At 45.6% G+C, this 17,998-nt stretch overlaps 1 protein-coding gene across 1 annotated transcript in view; it reads right to left on the reverse strand.

The window, feature by feature from the left end:
* Nucleotides 1-17,998, reverse strand: part of CSMD2 (CUB and Sushi multiple domains 2) — a 543,202-nt gene that overhangs the window by 193,404 nt on the left and 331,800 nt on the right. The window contains 3 exon segments of the mRNA XM_077769466.1: nt 5,277-5,446; nt 10,218-10,406; nt 11,833-12,048. Coding sequence (XP_077625592.1) covers nt 5,277-5,446; nt 10,218-10,406; nt 11,833-12,048 — 575 coding nt within the window.

A 17,998-nucleotide genomic window follows, 5' to 3' on the forward strand; every position in this document is an offset into this window, starting at 1 on the left:
ATCACATAAAGTTGCTAATATGTGACTGATTTTGACCTACAAAAACAGCAATTTCATAGGGTTTGTCGAAGTACATAACATTATGAGCTTTTCTAATATAGACACATCCTCACATTCCTGGAATCAATCCCACTTGGTCATTTTTGCTTTCTTCCACTTGCCTCATTTAAATAAAATGAATTAGGAGATGGATGCTAATTTTTCTCTTTTCTGAGTCAGTCTGATTATCGCAGGATTAGTTACTCCTCGAACTTTTGTTAGTTTACCTGCAAAATAGTCTATGCCTGGGGCCTGTGAGACAGGATATAGGCAGGGTCCAGTTTTCTTTTTTTTTAATGTTTTATTTATATTTGAGACAGAGAAAGAGAGAGAGACAGTGCATGGGGCAGGGAGGGACAGAGAGAGATAGAGCCAGAATTCGAAGTGGGCCCCAGGCTCTGAGCTGTCAGCACAGAGCCCAATGCAGGGCTCAAACCCGTGAACTGTGAGATCGTGACCTGAGCCAAAGTCAGACACTTAATTGACTGAGCCACCAGGCGCCTGAAGATCCAGTTTTTAAAGTAATTACTGGTTTATTCAGGTTTTTCTTTTTTGTTTTAAGTTTATTTATTTTGAGAGTGTGAGAGCAGGGGAGGGGCAGACAGGGAGATGGAGAGAGAGAATTGCAAGTAACCTCCACATAAGTGCAGAGCCTGATGCGGGGCTCGAAGAACTTAAGAACCGTGAGATCATGACCTGAGCTGAAATCAAGAGTCAGACGCTTCACCAACTGAGCCACCCAGACGCCCCTATTTTTCCTTGATATTAGTACTTTTTATCTGTCAATATTTCCATTTTACCTGAGCTTTCAGATTTTGTAGCTTATAGTTCTTCCTAAATATTTTCTGATTGTTTCATAATCTCTACCTCATCTGTGACTGTGTTCCTTTTTCTGTTCCTAAAATTCTCTATCTGTAGCTTCTTTGTTCCTTGATCAGTCCTGCAAGGTTTGTGTCTTTAATTAGTTATTTTGCAAGGAACCAATTGGTTTTGCTGACAATTGCTCCTGTATTTTTAGCTATATTGTCGTTTTTTACTTTCCCTTTAAAAAGTCTCTTTTTCCTACTTTCTTTGGACTTATTGTTATATTATCCAAGATACCTAGATCCTTATTTATTTTTAACCCAGGTGATGTGTCAGAGACTGAGAAATATTAAAATCTTCCACTTTGACTGTAACTTTATTAAACTTTTTTTACATTTCTAGCGATTTTTATTTAATTGATTCATGCTATGTTATTTGGCACATAAACTTTTACTGTGGATTGACTGTACATTTTATTAACATAAAAGAATCGTCTTTTTAATTTCCTTATGAAGCTTGAGAGAAATTCTTAAATGTATCTTATAATAAACTGATTCCATTTTTCTGTGCTTTACCATTTTCGTTCCTGGCCTCCATTCCATTTTTTAATTGCGTGATCCTGTTTTTCATCTCTATTTAATCTTTCCTCATCTTGGATTGCTCAGTTTTCATTACTGCCTATTTTTTGTATCATAAATATAATATTCTCTCAAATCCTGTTAAGAATACAAAGTAGGAGGTTTTAAAGGTTTTCTTCTTTTCTTTGTTGCTTACAGAGGGGCAATTAGCTCAGACTCTTCAGACAAGTCCCCTTCTTCTGACCTCTGGAATATTTATACATATCCAGTTATTTTTCTTGTTAGCACACCATCACAGAGGGAGAATCAAATAGGAGAATGGAAATGCCCAGTGGTGCCTAAAGGGGAGCAGAGGAGTTAACAAGAAAAGGCCATACATAGGAGGAGTTCTCCGGCGCCTGGTGCTAAAGTATGCGTGTGTGATTGTGGCAGCCTCTTTCTGATGAGCCTGATCACTTCCATTAGGTGCCAACCATGGCATTTCCTTACTTTATCTGACTTGCTGACAAAAGCCAAGTCAAGGCCCGTGTGTCCTGCTGAGAGGGAATCGTGGCTCTGTGGGTGTGGTCTCTCACACCTAGTACACTTCCAGAAGAGCTAGTAGTATCGAGATCTGGTCCGGGCCAACGGTACCATGGTGTGTCCTTGGCTCCAGGCTCTGCTGCTCTGACCTAGGTGGCCTTAGATGTGATTTCCTTAAGGTTTTTAGCACTCAGTCCATAGGCAGGATTTCACTTCAAGTATGTGAGTCATAGTTTGATTAGGCCCTTTCTCAATCTGGATTCTTTTCTGGATATTCCATTTGACAAAAATTCTTTTAAGCTATATGTGAAAGGTGCCCTTGCCTAATTTCCAGGGGTGAGGCCACTTTCCTCTGCATTTATATCTTTTTACTAATGTCAGTGGGGACCTGTACAAGATGGTTTCATATACATATATACACACGTGTTTCATTTGCCATCTTTAGCTGGAGATTGTCCTTCCATACTGCTACAGTTTAAAGGACCTTCCTATCTTACTGAGGTCAGGTCAGAATTTTAGTGGGGGCCAAAATAAAAGGAATCAGGTAGTTCGGGGAGACCAAGCTGAAGTATGTATAGAGGCGCAGTTTAAGGGATTTTCAGTAATTAAAGGCAAGACACAGATCAAGGGTCACAAATGCAAGATGCAAGTCATTCCATGGGTCAGGATTACAAGACTATATGGAAAGTTTGGAAGGTTGGTCAGGTGCATGAAATACTGTATCTTGGGCAATTGATAAGGTGTGGAGGAGGGGACAGGTCTCCTGGGTCAGGAGGTCAGGTGTGCCCTGGGGTTTCTTTGCAGGGATAGGCAAGGCCTCAGGGTGAGGAACCTGTCAGTGTCCTGGCAGGTGGGTGAGTTCCAGCAGAGCAGGACAAGGTGTTCTTGGAGTTGACTAGTGCGCTGGGCCCCTCCTGCATGCGTTCTTGTCCGGGTCGACCAGGGTCACGGGCTGGCACCGCAGTGCTGCTACAGCTGACAAGGTACAGGGCCATTCTGGAGGCTAAACCATAACTGTGGGTTTCTTTTAGTTCTGCAACAGTTTTGTACCTGTTCATGTTCCAGGAGGACCAAGGACCTGAGGAGTAGAGTTAGAGCAGGAAGGGGTTCCAGGAAACCATCCCATCTCCCTTGGTGCCAAACTTGCCCTTCCTTCCCCAGGTCCCATTCTATAGGAGTTCTGGGGGGCACAGGGTCCCATGAGTGGCCTGTCAACCAGGTCAGAGCCACAACCCAGTCGTCTGAGGGGGACACTCATGGGGCCTGGGCACAGAAGGAAGAGGGTCTTCAGTGAGAAGGCTGAGCCCACTATTAGAAGGCTGGGTGGTGGGACCAGCTGGGCAGATGGCTCTAAAACAAAGTCTGAAGACTGGGAACATCCCCCAATGAAACAGGAATTCATCCCTCTCTCTCCACAATCCTGCAGGACTATCTGGGGTCCTGTATCCTCTACAAGAACTCCCTGACCTCTGACCTGGGTTTTATGGCCCGTGTCTCTCTCTTCTTACCCTGAGTGCCTCAAAAAGTCTCTCTGCTCTCTTTTGAGCTGCTTACCTGATGCTGAGACACCACTTGGACAGGGTAGTTGGGTGTGCACACCTGTTGACCATGTCTTAGGTGCTTCTTTGAATCTAGACCACCCTGGTGAAGAGGCAGCAGCCATGCTCCATGTGACCTCTGGCAGCCAAGGAGCCCTTCTGCTGACCCTATCAGGCCACACATATGGAACTGCTGCTATATTCCCTTCAAAACCTGAAAATTATGTTATGTCTCCAGAATTCTTTCTTCTGCAGGGTTGGCAATAGCCTTCCTGCAAGACGGGCTCTGCATTTCATCAATTCCATCTGCAGCTCTCAAGAGAGGAAGGACTCTGGCCTTGCTGATCCCGGTTGTATCCTCTGAGACTCTGGTGTTGATGATGAACAAATGGATGGAGAGAGGTGAAGTCCGGGGGTTGCCACAAGACGTGGCCCTTGGAAAGTATAAAGTCTTGTATATTGCTCACTAAAAGGAGATGCACTGTTTCTCTGTCAGGGGAGCTCAGAGGTTGTAAAGTAGAGTTTAAGAAGCCAGTGATTGGGTCCTAATCCCCTAGGCTGCTTAACATATATCTATTTAAGGCATACCAGGTCCCAACTGGTCATCTCATGGGTTAAAGGATAATCAGTGAAGAATGAGAAACACCTTCCAAATGCATGTGCACACCCACACCCACACACACATCTGCAGGCACACGCGCATGCCCCAGCAAACACAGACCCCAGAGAATGGGTCAAGAATATCATCTCTGCTTAAAAAGCACAGTACATTCATCATATCCAGAGAGAATCCTAAGGGATGGGGATTATTTAATGGTTTCTCTTTGGATTTTTCAGAGTAGTGACCTCTGATTGTTTCTAATGTCAAGGCTTTCCTGGCTATGGGGAATAAAACTACATTAGGATAAGCTAAAAAATTTCTTGGCATTAGATGAAAACGGACAACTCAGCGTAAGATTTTCCTTATAATCCATTTTAATAAGGCAGCTCTTTGATAAATTCTCCAGAGTCCATGATTTGATTACACACATACTCACACACCATACATTACTGGAGACACACATTAATCACATACATACAAAGAAATACAAAGCAATATATGGGTGCTCAGCATCATAACAATCTATAATCAAGCCCTGTCATTTCTTTGAATCCACTTTCTTTAACCCCACTGCCACACATGGGCCATTACCATGGCATTCTGAGCTGCTGAAACAGCCCTGCTAGTCTACTGAAACATATACTCAAGACATTCCCAGGTGCACACGCACAAAATATACTGAGACAAGTCTGCACAAACACAGTTCCCTCGAACCAAGCAAACTCATAGACTCAGATTCACACACACGTGGAAATGTACGTATGAAGGATCTACATCCACAAACGCATATCCACACAAATGCACATACATATGCGCACATGCACATTCTACGAGCTCTTCATTATCCAGCGTGATGGTCAGAGTTCACAATGAAAAATCTGATTCACTGGCCACTCCAACTGAATTTATTATTATTATTATTATTATTATTTATTATGCAGTCAATCCGTACTGTATACCATCTATGTATTTGAGAACAGTCAGGTCCTGAGCAAACTCTAAAGTCACATTCTTCGACCTTCAAAGACCATTCTGTTTTGGGTTCTCACTTTCTCCCAGACAAATGAGGACAATGTCCTAGAACTCAGGAGGGAAGAAGAAAGTTTGGATCATTCACACAGAGATAAATGAGTAGGGGCTGACCGCACTTTTTCATACCATAACTTATATTCCCTCCAAAATCTATCAGTTTACCTTGAGGACATCTCCTTCAGACAGTTCAAATGTCCTGGCTTTCAGCTGAATGCCCTTGCCCGGCTGAGTCTGGATGGAGTAGATGCATTCGTGGTTGTTACTGTAGTTCACAGGAAAGTTAGGGGACAGCAACGTGCCCTGAGTGCCCGTGACTGAATTCCCACACTCAGCTAGAAAGAGAACCACAACAATCACAGGTTAACCCCCATAAGCCACATGTGGACAACAACTCACAGCACTGGAGAACCTCACAAAGATGACACGTTGTTTGCCTCTCTATCTGCCCAAATGCCTGTTTATCTGTCCATCTGTCTGCCTGTCTACAGGACTGCATATCAAAGTTTTTAAAAGTATCTGCCCACCTGTAGTTCTGCCCAATTTCTTTATCTCTCTTGTTCTGTGTGTCTGTGTCTCATCTGCAGGAATAGAGACTGCCCTACCAGGCATCCTGTGCTTTCTTAGTGGCATGAGGGAGCCCTTCTCCACACCTGTTCATACAGTATCACAGCAGCAGAATGATTGAGGAGGATGGCAGGGAGGATGGGGGTGGCCAAGTGAGGAGAGACGATACGACAGAAACCCAGAGGGGTGAGAACTGGGTAAGTATTGCCAGCATCCTCCAAACTTTATAAGGATCATTTCAGTCATTAGTCACAACAACCAATCCCATAAGGTGGGCGTAACTATCATCCCTGTTATAAAAATAAAGGATCTGGTATTTCGCCATTTAGATCATTGCTCCCCATTCACCAAGAGGAAGGGAGTTGGGAGCCCAATCCTCCTGGTCCTGGCCCTGGAATTTAAGGCCACTGAGGTTTTGGAGAAAGTTTTAGCACAGACTCACTGAAACCCTGTTTCATTCGACAGCTAATGAATTCACACCCTCCTCTTGAAGTCTTTTTCTCCTCCTCCAGAATGAGTCATTCTTTCCCCATTGCTCCTGTATCTTTATTTATAGCAGTCACCACATTTTACTTCACCTATTTGTTAACATTTCTGTCTCCTCCACTGTCGATCCTTTGGGACTTGGTCATATTTCTCTAGCCCCAACATCCAGTCAGTGCCAGGGTAGGGCAGGCATGAACAGATAAAAGGCGAGGTAGCTCAGTGGTAGGCATGGCTGCAGAACCACACAGTTCTCTCTCGTGGGTGTTTAACAGTTGTAGAGCCTTTCCCTGGGCTTCCCTGTATCAGAGCATCTACCATACTGCACACTGATTGCTTGCAACTTGCCTGCATTCTCCACTTAGACTGTGAGATACTTGAAGGCTAGGGTCATACTTGATGAATCTATGAACTTCCAACGCTTAGCCCAGATTGTCTGTAAAATAAATATTTGCCAAGTGAATGAATGAATGAATATGGAGGACACTGACCTCAGAAGATGTACCATCCTAAAAATAATGAGGTTCCAGAAGGATGTAAATACAAGTCCAGATGGCAGGCACATTATTTGTCTGGACATATGGGGAATTTGGAGCATGTCTTGAATCTCTGAGGCAGCAAGTCTGCTTTCTCCAAGCGATCCCTGGGTGTCCCTGTTCTAGGCACAGTCATTGGCTGGAAGGGCTCTGAGGTCAACCAATGGGCCACTGGCCAAGGCACCACCAGTTAAGCCTAATTGCTCTAAGCCTGAAGTGTACTGGGCCAAGGCAGGTAGATGGAGCTTGTGATATGAGAATATTCAGAGCTGAGCCTCTTGCGGTTTTGGTTTATACTCTTGTGTGTTCTCTTGCCCCTCAAGGTGCCCCTTAGACCTTTGAAGACAATGTCCGTACCCCACAATCAGCCCTTACTTTTTCAGTGGGCCCTACTCCCTGGGCTCTGTTCAGTTCAGGACAGCCTCAGTTTCCTAGTTTACATAAGGCATTACTATGAACTAAGTGTTCATGATCCTGTGCCAAATCAATATGTTGAAGCCCTAATCTTCAGTGTGATGGCATTTGGAGGTGGAGCCTTTGTCGGGTGATTGGGACTAGTCACTGTATAAGCTAAGGAACTGGCCAGAGCCCTCTCTCTGCCTTGCGAGGATTCAGCAAAAAGGCTGCCGTCCGCAAGCTAGGAGAGAACCTTCACTACACACTGAATCTGCTGGCACCTTGATCTTGGGTGGCCTGGGCTTCAGAACCACGAGAAATAAATATTTAGTGTTTAAGCCGCCCACAGTATTTTCCTATAGCAGCCTGAACTGACCAAGACAACCATCATTTGTCTTAGACCCTGTTTGCAAAGTGTCCAAATATACACAATGAATATGTTGAGCTGGGGGTATAAAACTAAAGCAATAGCAGTGGACAGGCATCCTGTGTACATTTCCTGGGTGCCCTGAGATGAAAGCAGGGATTTGGGAAGGGGGTGCTAAAGGCTGTACACATTTAGCCATGTATTAGTCATATCACATGGGCAGCACTCTGAAGCAGTCTCCATTGTTTCTGGGGTGAAAAACTATTCCCCTCCACCTAGGAAGAGGCCTGTGGAGCAGTGAGATGAGCCTGGACTTTGGAGTCAGATAGCCAACTTATATCAACACTCTGAACCTCAGTCTCTTCATCTGGGCAATAATAGCATCTGCATAAGACTATAGAGAATAAATACATGAGATTTTATAATAAAAATAAGTGACCCTACGGGGATTGGTCAGCATACAGGAGGCCCTCAACAAGCATTATTCCTCCTCTCTTTCCCCATCTATCCCAGGTGAATCTGTGTGGCTTACCTGATTCCATCTGGAGCCTTAACTGCCTGTGTTTGGGGCCTGGCAGAAAGCCCGAGAAGCTTCTTGCAAAGTGTGCATTAGCCGCCCAGTGTTCACAGCACCCTCCCTATTTCTGATGCCTCTTGCTCTCTGCCTAGTTCCTAAATTTGGCTTCCCTTAAGCATGGGCTTTGGCATGTTATGGGACACCCTTCCTGGCCTTGGCTTCCGGCACAATTGCTCTGTGCTTACCTCTGCCCCAGCAAGCCCCTTTCTTCTTGCCCACTGCCCAACATCTTTATGAGGAGGGACACAGAGCTGGCAGCTTCACATGGGGCCAGTCCCTGGCTGATCACCAGAGCCTGACTCCCTGCCAGGGCTTTTGTCTTGGGCACTGGGGAGGGTAACAGGAAGGTAGAGGGACAGGACATTTGCTTCTGGGAGAATTTCCAAAGTAACAGGGGAGGTGAGCAGATGCACTGAAAAGCCAGACACAAGCATAAATGGAAACAAATAAAATGTTCTGGAGAAACAAACAGTCATATGCACAGGCAAGTCCTGCCACTGACTGAGGCATCTGCGACTTCTGTCGTCCCCATCAGAAGAGGTCTCATTAAGGGCAGGGGCTGTGTCTTATCCATCAGTCTGGGGCTCTGGAGGCAGAGGGTTTGCTCTTCTCCATCACACCAGGGCTCCCAAGGACAGAGTCATGTCTCCTGCTTCAGACTGGGTCCCCTGGAGTCAGGGCTGTCTCTTCCACGTCAAGTTCAAGGGTCCCTGAGGTTAGGGGCCTATCACCCTATCATGCCATGAATTACAGCCCAGAGTTGTTCATCTCCTTCACAGCTGGGAATGTTTCCTGCTAACAATGTGTGGGCTAAGTTATCCAATTTACACCCACAGTGCATGTAGCAACTGGGAGCATCCCCAGGGTGGGCTTTCCCATGATACCTCCAGCCTGAGGCTCTGTTGCAGGGCTGGTGGTAATTAGAGGTGATTATAATTGTTGTGCATTATTAATAACACACAAAACAGAAGATGAATGTAATAATGAAAATATTGTGAGATGTCATGAACAAACAGTAATTGGAATAATAAGTTAAAAAATGATATTTATGTAATGAGATCAATGAGGCAAGAGCTTAAGAAGTGTGTGCATCTGTGGTCCTGAATAATCCCATTCAAGAAAGATTTTCCCCAGAATTACTTAGCTAAAGATGTTTTCCTAGAGAAGGAAAGAGCTGCTGGTGGCCAGAGAGAAACTGAATGTACATGGGGGGAATGTGTAGGTCTGAATGTGTATGCCTTGGTGTGTGCCTGGGTCAGGTGGGTGGATGCTCTGGGCAGTGGTTGTGGGAGAAAGAATAAACCCTGGGATTATTTAACGGGTCAAAATGGAATTTTGCATCCGTTGGTCTTCATGTTTGCTCTCTGAGATTGTGACAGGTTATTGGTTATTGATAGATGACAATAAAAATGTTAGTGGCAGAATGATGATAATTATACAGCACCCCCTTGGTTTATGTAAATTATGTCATCTAATCTGGAATAAAGCCTGTGAACTGAACATTGTTATCTCTGGTTTAGAAATGAGGAAGCTGGGGCCAAAGGGTTTTGGTGGCCTGTCCAAGATCTAAGAGCTAGTAAGTGGCTGAGCAGAGACCCGACCTTAAACCTGTGTGACCGTGCAGCCCCGGCCGGGCCCTTCTCACTAGTCTGTTTACAACTGTCCTCTGCAGAGCCCCAGGCTCCACGGAGATGTCTCAGGCAGGGCTGACCTCACAGCCCCTGTTTCAGTCAGTCACTGCTGCTTCCAGCTAGGTGGTATATAGGGAGTTTTATGTGAGATTTCACTGGCCACGTGAGTTCTATGCTAACAGGAAGTATGGTAAGCACTCCCCTAACCCAGCCAGTGTTCCATCCAGCCCTGTGTGGCAAATTCTGAGCGAGCAGAGCCATCAACTTTATAAACAAGGACCAGCCAACAATTGTCCCCACTCCCTGGGCTATCACTCTACTCCTCCCCACCCCTGGAGGCCGGAGCTCTGAACAGCCTCCTTCAGAGCCTGGCAAGGAGGTCACGCCTCCCACCCAACATCCCACTGCAGGTAAGAGTGTGTGCTAAGGCAGTCCTCAAACCCAGGCCTATGGCCTTTTGGCCCACGCGTGTTTCACTACCTCATACCAATCAACTAAAGTTTGGCCCACCCCATTAGTGAAGCAAAATGAAAGCACGTGACCACCTACCAACACACCTTGGCAGAGGCGAACTCCACAGGCGCCGTCTGCCCCCCAGGCACGTGATGCGGGCCGTGCCCTCCAGACGGTACCCGGGGAAGCAGGAGAAGATCAAGGTGTCGCCTACGCCAAACTGTAAGCCCTTCCGGATGCTATAGGCTGGGACTTCCGGCTCCTCACAGGGCTCCAAGTCATATTCTGGAAAAGCAGCAGGGGAGCTGGGGTCAGAGACAGAGTATGAGAACATACAGATACAAACACTGGGGAGAAAAGAGCCAGAGATAGAGGCAGCCAGAGGTACAGAATCCGTGCACACTGACCCACAAAAGGTGAAGAGAAAAGAAGAGAGACCCCAAGAAGAACAGAGGTGAGAGAGACATACAGTGAGGTGAGGAACACAGTGTTTTGGATGGTGGGGATGCCTCACCACTGCAAGCAGAGACAGAGGATGCAGCATTTCTGGAAACATGCTTCCTGAGAGTATTTATGAGGATTCTCATCACTTGACCCTTCCCTACTCTGTCCCTTCATCTCCATATTAACCGCAAGCCTCAGGACCCAAAGCCTCTCCTGCCCTTCTCTCCCTAGGCACTGACCCAGATAAATCCAATCTGCTTGGTTCTAGAGGTCAGAATGTATGACCCAGCCGAGGGCAACTCACACCTGGAGAAAGAATCCAAATGCTTCACTCAAAGCTATGTCGGTAATACTGACACTTGAGGCAGATGGCAAGCATGATGGGGTGGCATTTATCAGCCAGAGATCTGCCCGATACTTCTAGTGATGGCACAGAAGTGACAATTTTGATCGTCCCCGAGGGTATCTCCCTTCTGGGACACAGTCCCTGGGGCTCTGTGTGGTAGAGAGAAGGAGGGTCTCTCAGATGGGATGACACACAGTGGCTGGATATGTCCTACTGGCCAGGTTGGCCCCGGCATGTGGCGGGTGGCTTCTGTTGGAGGGACAGCATGGGGTTAAGCTGGCCATGTCCCAGTTCCTAGAGGCCAGGTATCTCTTGCCTGTCCTGGGGAAATCCATGTGATAAGAAGGGGGCTCTGGGGAGCAATGGGACGAGTGTGGTGGGGGTACTTGGGACTAGAAGAGTGAAGGGTTCTCTTTTCTCTCTGAATTCTAAATTAAAGAGCTTTCTTTTCAGGATTCCTAAACACAGAGATAAATATCTATTACTACTAAATTAGCATTGGTGTAGAATTCCCCAAATGAGACTCAAATACTCCAATAAGTTAATTTCAAATCCCCCTCTTACTTTTTTTTTTTTAATTGCTGGGGTTGTGAAATAGTGGAAGCGAAATCAGGAGAAGAATCAGGAGTTACTAGGATAGGAAGGGACCGTTTAGTCCAACTAGTTGGGTAGGTGGTTTTCAGAGTGAATACTAAACACCTTCAGGGAAGGAGAGTTCTCCCAAAACCTGCTTCCCAGCCCATTACAGGGAGGTTTGTCCTTGTATCTAACCCAACTATCTTCTGCTGCAGTAGTGAGGTCATTCTCCCAGAGACTGAAAGTGGATCAATACCCATCTGCTGGGAAGACCAGAGGCTTGCAGCAGAGGGAGAGGCAGAGTGTTCTGCCATCACTTCCCCCAGGGGACCTGCCATGCTTTACCTGCGAAGGTGATGTTGAATCCTTCATAGGACATGGAGAAATCAGAGATGAAGCGGACTTGGGCAGTGAAGTTGCCATAGAGTCCAGCGCTGATGGGGGCTGGCAACCGTGAACCGGTAAGCTGCCTCAGAGGCTGGGAGAAGCTGCCGTTCTCAGTGATGAGGAGGTAATCGTGCCCACTCTCCAGGTGGAAGGTATGGAATGTAAAGAACACACCTGCCAAGACACCGGAAGGGTCCAAGTGACAAATTGGGATAGCTGAAACAGCCTAGATGCAAGGCGGGATCTGCACAAACATTTGTGAATGTTTATCAGTGGATAGGACCTCAAGCATGCACTGATCAATATATATGGGTGAACCAGAATGGATGCACCCAAATGAACCAGAACATATCATTTTCCACAGGTCAGGGAGAGGGATACCACTTTATGGTTGTCAAATTTGAAAGGGAGACTTATGGCTAGGACCATGAAAATGATTTTCAACAAGTATTTGTATATCTGATGAGTGCTTCCTATGGGCTAGGATCCAGGATCAGGTAGGGCAAGGGGATATGATATACAAGACATTAAACAAATAGTTAGAGGAGCCTGGGTGGCTCAGTCAGTTAAGTGTCCCACTTCGGCTCAGGTCTTGATCTCATGGTTTGTGAGATTGGGCCCTGTGTTGGGCTCTGTGCTGACAAATCAGGGCCTGGAGCCTGCTTCGGATTCTGTGTCTCCCTCTCTCTCTCTCCTTCCCCTGTTGTGCTCTGTCTCTCTCTCTCTCAAAAATAAATAAACATTAAAAAAAATAGCTACAGTACAGAGTGACAATGCTATATTGAACATAGCTCAGAATGTGATAGGGGCAGAATGGAAAGCACTAAACAAAATAACATTTCAGCACTAAGTATCTGTGTGTCACCAAGCTGTGTATTTTAGTCACCCTGTAGCTGGTCCCTATCAATTGGAAGAGAAGATATGAAAACCCAGTGAATCCCACCAATGACATAGGTATGATTATGTTCGTCTCCATTGGACACCGGAGGAAACTGAAGCACAAAGAGATAAAGTCAGCCAGCTGGCAGGTGGCAGAGTTGGGATCCAAAGTTCAGTCTGACTGCAGGGGTTGACTGAGAAGGTTGCAGCTTCTCAAGCTATAGAGAGAGAACGGGCAGCAACAGTGGCCAGGTTGTGAGGCAGGTCAGGTGGTCAGAAAGATGGGGTGGCAGGATCTTAACACCCAAAGCAACTCTTGAACTCATCCAGATGGCAGTTGTGCTTGGGTGGGTGAATGTGTAATACATGCCCGCCCACATGTCAGCATGCCCATGGGAATATATGGCTTAGATATGCTACGGGCAGGTGCTTGCGTAGACTAAGGGGGCTGGGTCCACTTGTTATTCAAAGCCCATGGACCAGCAGCATGGGCATTCCCTAGGAGCTTGTTAGAAATGCAGAATCTCAGCCTCTACCACAGACCTTCTGAACCAGAATCTGCATGCTAACAAGATCCCCAAGAGATCTGTAGGCACATAAAAGTTTGAGGAATAATTCTCCAGATAATTACTGACAAGCTTTTGATTAATGATGGTTGGATCCAAGATCTTCATGCTAAAACGTTTTAGACATTTTCTTATTCTTGCTTCTCTGTTGAGAGGAGCTGGCAATCCCAGAGTATTTGGGATTCCATGGGGGTGGGGTGGGTAGGGGAAACAGAGCCCCATAGAGGTGGTGGAACTAGGCATGCAGCTTGTAAATGTCCTCTGTCCAGACAACTGAGATGCATCTATTTCTCTATGTCCTCAAAGAAACAGATCCTAAGCACGTACTAAGTGCCAGGCCTGGGCTGAGCACTGAGAAAAATCTCCCAGTTTAGTGGAGGAGACAGACACATCAATAGTGAGAGTCCAGAATGGGGGCACAGAAGAAGAGTGGCAATTATGCCTGGAGGGTTGGGAAGACTTCTTTGACATGAGGGGTGTGAGCATTTTGGAGATGCACAGGTATGCGTGCCCACGTGTATCCTATACTCTCAACACATAAACACGTGTGCACATGAGAAACTATTCTCAGTCTACAGAGCTTGGGGAAAGGCTCAGTGGAATATACAGCCTTTCCTCTGGGCTAGAGCGCGGGTTGGTGGGAGAGTGGGTCAGACACAGTGTAGGGAGTCGGAGTTGATTAAGCACTAAGCCTCATGTTCTATTCTTTTTTTTTTTTTAATGTTTTTTATTTATTTCTAGGAGAGAGAGAGACAGCGTGAGCAGGGGAGGGTCAGAGAGAGAGGGAGTCACAGACTGAAACAGGCTCCAGGCTCCGAGCTGGCAGTCAGCGCAGAGCCCGACGCGGGGCTCAAACCCACGAACCGCGAGATCATGACCTGAGCGAAAGTCGGACGCTTAACCGACTAAGCCACCCGGGCGCCCCAGCCTCATGTTCTATTCTTTAGCATGCACACACAGCCCCTCCACAGGAATAAACCTCTGGCTGGCATTCTAAGGACGAGTAAACAGCTGAGTCAGAACACCTGGATCTCCCAGCTGTGCTGATTGCTTGGGGCTCTTTCGGCCATTGAGAGAAAATGAAAACCCTGTCACAGGGACAGAGAGGCCCCATGTTGGGGCTTGAATCCAGATTTGGTGTGACGCATGCACACACAAACCAGTACTTCACCAGAGTCACCATGCAGGATCCTATGACGGACGTGGACACCATGCCGAAGCACACATTCAGAGCCGTGGAGGAGGCATGGGCCTTGAGGGAGGGGACCACAGACCCGGGTCAACAGCCTGTCCACCACCTGGGCCAAAGTTGTTCAGCACATCCCAAGTTCTAGCTTCCTCCACTATAACATGCGGATGATAGTATCTCCTCATCGATGACATTTAATTCTTGGAGCGAAGCATGACTGGGATAGCAGATGCAAAGCCTACAGCACAGTGCCGGGCACATAGTAGGTGTTCTCTTTGCTCAGCTCATAGAATTCCCAGGCAGCCTTATGGATTAAAAAAAATTTCAGTTCTGGGGTCTCAGCAAGGGCATGTTCTTTGGACTCCTGAACTGGCAGCTCCCTTTGGCTGGGAAGTTGAATAATTCTGAATTTCACACAGGTCTGTTTCCCCAGCTGTTCCTCTGTCTGATGAAAATCAATCAGAGTCAGTAACCTAATGGATCTGTTAACCTGAGACACTCTTATAGGCATTGCCCTCTGGAGAAGGGTCTTGGTTCAGTTTAATTCAATTCATATAAATATTTCTTGAGTTCCTGATGTGCCAGGCATAGAGCCAGAACCTGGGGTAGCTGCAGGAAGCAAGGCAGATACGTCTCGCAAAGAGCTGAGAGTCTGCAGGGGGAGACAGATAATGGTAGGGCAGGGTAAAGTATGGGAGCTGGGAGGTACAGGATCATGTGGGGGCCCATGGAGGGGAACCCAACTCAGACTTAGGGCTGGAGAAAGGGGATCAAAAAGCCTCATTCGAGGAAGTGATTTCAGAAGATGAAGAGCTGGCCACACAAGAGGGATGGTAGAGACAGGGCAGGGGGAGAAAATGTTCCAGAGAGAAGAAAATCATTTCAATGCATAAAGCTCTAGAGAACAGCAAAAGCCTGGGAAGTTCTAGGAAATGAAAGAGTTTCGATGTAGCCAGAGTGTAATGTTTACAGGGCTCAGAAGGAGGCTGAGAAAGGTGAGCAAGGGCCACAGGATCACTCCAGCTATTTTACAACTTAGAGCTCCATGCTAAGGGTTTGGTGAAGCCTTTAAATGGTTCTAAGGAAGAAGTGACCTTGTTATACATCAGTGACCCCTTGTTGACTCTCTGCCTGGAACACCTTTCATCCTGGCTAATTCTTGCTTTTCCTTGAAGACTGGCCTAAGTCTCAACCTCAGGACACCTACCTAGCCAAGCCCTAGGCTGGCCTCTGGATGTTTCCAACCCCTATCTGCTCTTGGCCATGGTACATTTTAGACTGTCTGTCTCTACCACTAGACTATAAATTTTGTGAAGGCAGGCAAAGCCCGAGTGGCTTGTTCTGGGTTTTCCTAGTACCCAGTGTAAGTTCAAGTATAAAATAAGCATCTATTAAATATTTGTTTAATTTCATTGACTTCTAGGCAAAGACACACATAGAAAGGCAAAGAGAAACATACACCCCTATAAATATATCCTTCAGAAACAGAGAAAATCATGACTAACGGGGGTTGTTACTCTAGGGATCATGAGGGGCTGCCTTTCTTTCCCTCTTGATGCCACAGAGTAGCTCCTGGCTCCTGCAGTGGCCAATGCTGGCCCAGGTCTGGTGGAAATGGCTCCGCAGGATGAACAAGGACACTGTCCTGATCCCTCCTCCCCCCAGGAACAATAACGTGGGGAGAAGGGGACAACCAGGCCTTGCCCTGACTGCTCGGAAGGTCCTGTTTCCCCAAGAAGCCCCACATCATCCTCACCCCAGGTCAGTCCTATTAAAAAGTGAAAGAAAGCACTTAACTACATGTGGTGGGAACTTTAAGTGACTTTTCTTTCAAACTGTCTTTCTTTATACAAATAGTATAGTTTACGTGTAATACATGTTTTTTGTTCAAACCTAGGAAAAACTTAGAAGATGAAAATAAGAGAGTAGTAGCACTAACACCGTGGGGTGGATCTTTTCAGACAGCTTTCTACGCATGTATCCTTGCTTATTTTTTATAAACTGAATATATTCTTTTGGGAAACATCTCTTTCAACTTAATGCATTGCAACTACCTCCATGGGTCTTTAAACGTTCTTTCACATTATGCCTTTCAGAGGCTGCACAGTATTGCATTATATACAGGTACCCTATGTTTATTTAACATTTCCTTACTGATGGACATTTGAGAAGCTAACTAATCTTCCAACTAATAAAGTGTTTTAGGAGGCATCTTTGTAACTGAATCTTGATGTATCGTTGTATGTTTTTTTTTTTTTTTCAGATAAATTCCAAGAAGAGGAATTGCTGGGTCCAAAGGCATGTATATTTTGAAGGCTTTGATTCACATCACGGAACCATTATCCAGAAAGTGTCAACCATTTCAGACAACGTCAGCATTGAAGAAGGGTCTCCATGGTGGCTTCCACACTGTTATGGTTTTCTCTGCTGACTTGAAAAAAGAAATGGTGTTTCATTCCCGGTTCAATTTTCCTTTCTTTAATTATGAGTGGGGTCAATGTCCTTTCATTTGTCTTTCTTCTATTATGAAGCGTTTATAGCTGTGCTAATTTTACAGGTCTAGGGACCAGGTATATTTTCCTTAAAGATTTTTAGGAGCTCTTGATGCATCAGGTTGGTAATCTCTAATGGATTATACATATTCAAAATAACTTGGCCCACTTACTATCTGAATGTTTTATGGCTTGTTTGTTTTTACATAAATCCATTCAAAGTTTTATTTAATCAAATATTATAGTCATTGCCTTTATGGATTCTGCTTTTAGTGTTACTCTTTATGGTACATCCCCACCTGAGGTTAGATTTTCATATTTTTCTAGTACTGGAATTCATGTGGTTAAATGTGTGAGGTCTGTTTGCTTCTTTTCTTTTTTTTTCCCCAAGTGTTTAAGCCTACTGTTTTAAAACCATTTATTAAATAATCCATCCTCTCTTCAATGGATTGGAAATGACACTTTAATTATATACTACAAACTGTCTCTTTCTCTCACACACACACAGAGGACTGTGCGTGTGTGTGTATGCACAAACACTCTCTCTCTCTCTCTCTCACAGACACACACACACACACACACACACACACACACACACACAGGAATCTACTTCTGGACCTTTATATTCTCCCAATGATTTATGTGTCCATGCCAATACTCATACCACATCATTAAAATTACTTTAGTCAACAACAACATTTTAATATCTGGAAGAGTTATTCTTTCTTTAAAAAATTTTTTTCTTGGCTTTTCTACATTTTAATTCTTCTAGCCAGAGGTTCTTATCCAAGGGCATGCATCAGAATTACTAGTGAAGTGTTCTAAAATCAAAGATGCATGTTTTCCACCTCCAATGTAGAGAATCAAAATCTCCAGGGCACAGTCTAAGCATTAATATATTTGCTGAAGTGCAGGGGGGTTAAGAACCACAACCCTGGGGGCACCTGAGTGGCTCAGTCAGTTAAGTGTCTGACTTTGGCTCAGGTCATGATGTCACA

Source organism: Crocuta crocuta, unplaced genomic scaffold (assembly GCF_008692635.1).
Source record: "Crocuta crocuta isolate KB4526 unplaced genomic scaffold, BGI_CrCroc_1.0 scaffold351, whole genome shotgun sequence".
NCBI lineage: Eukaryota > Metazoa > Chordata > Mammalia > Carnivora > Hyaenidae > Crocuta > Crocuta crocuta.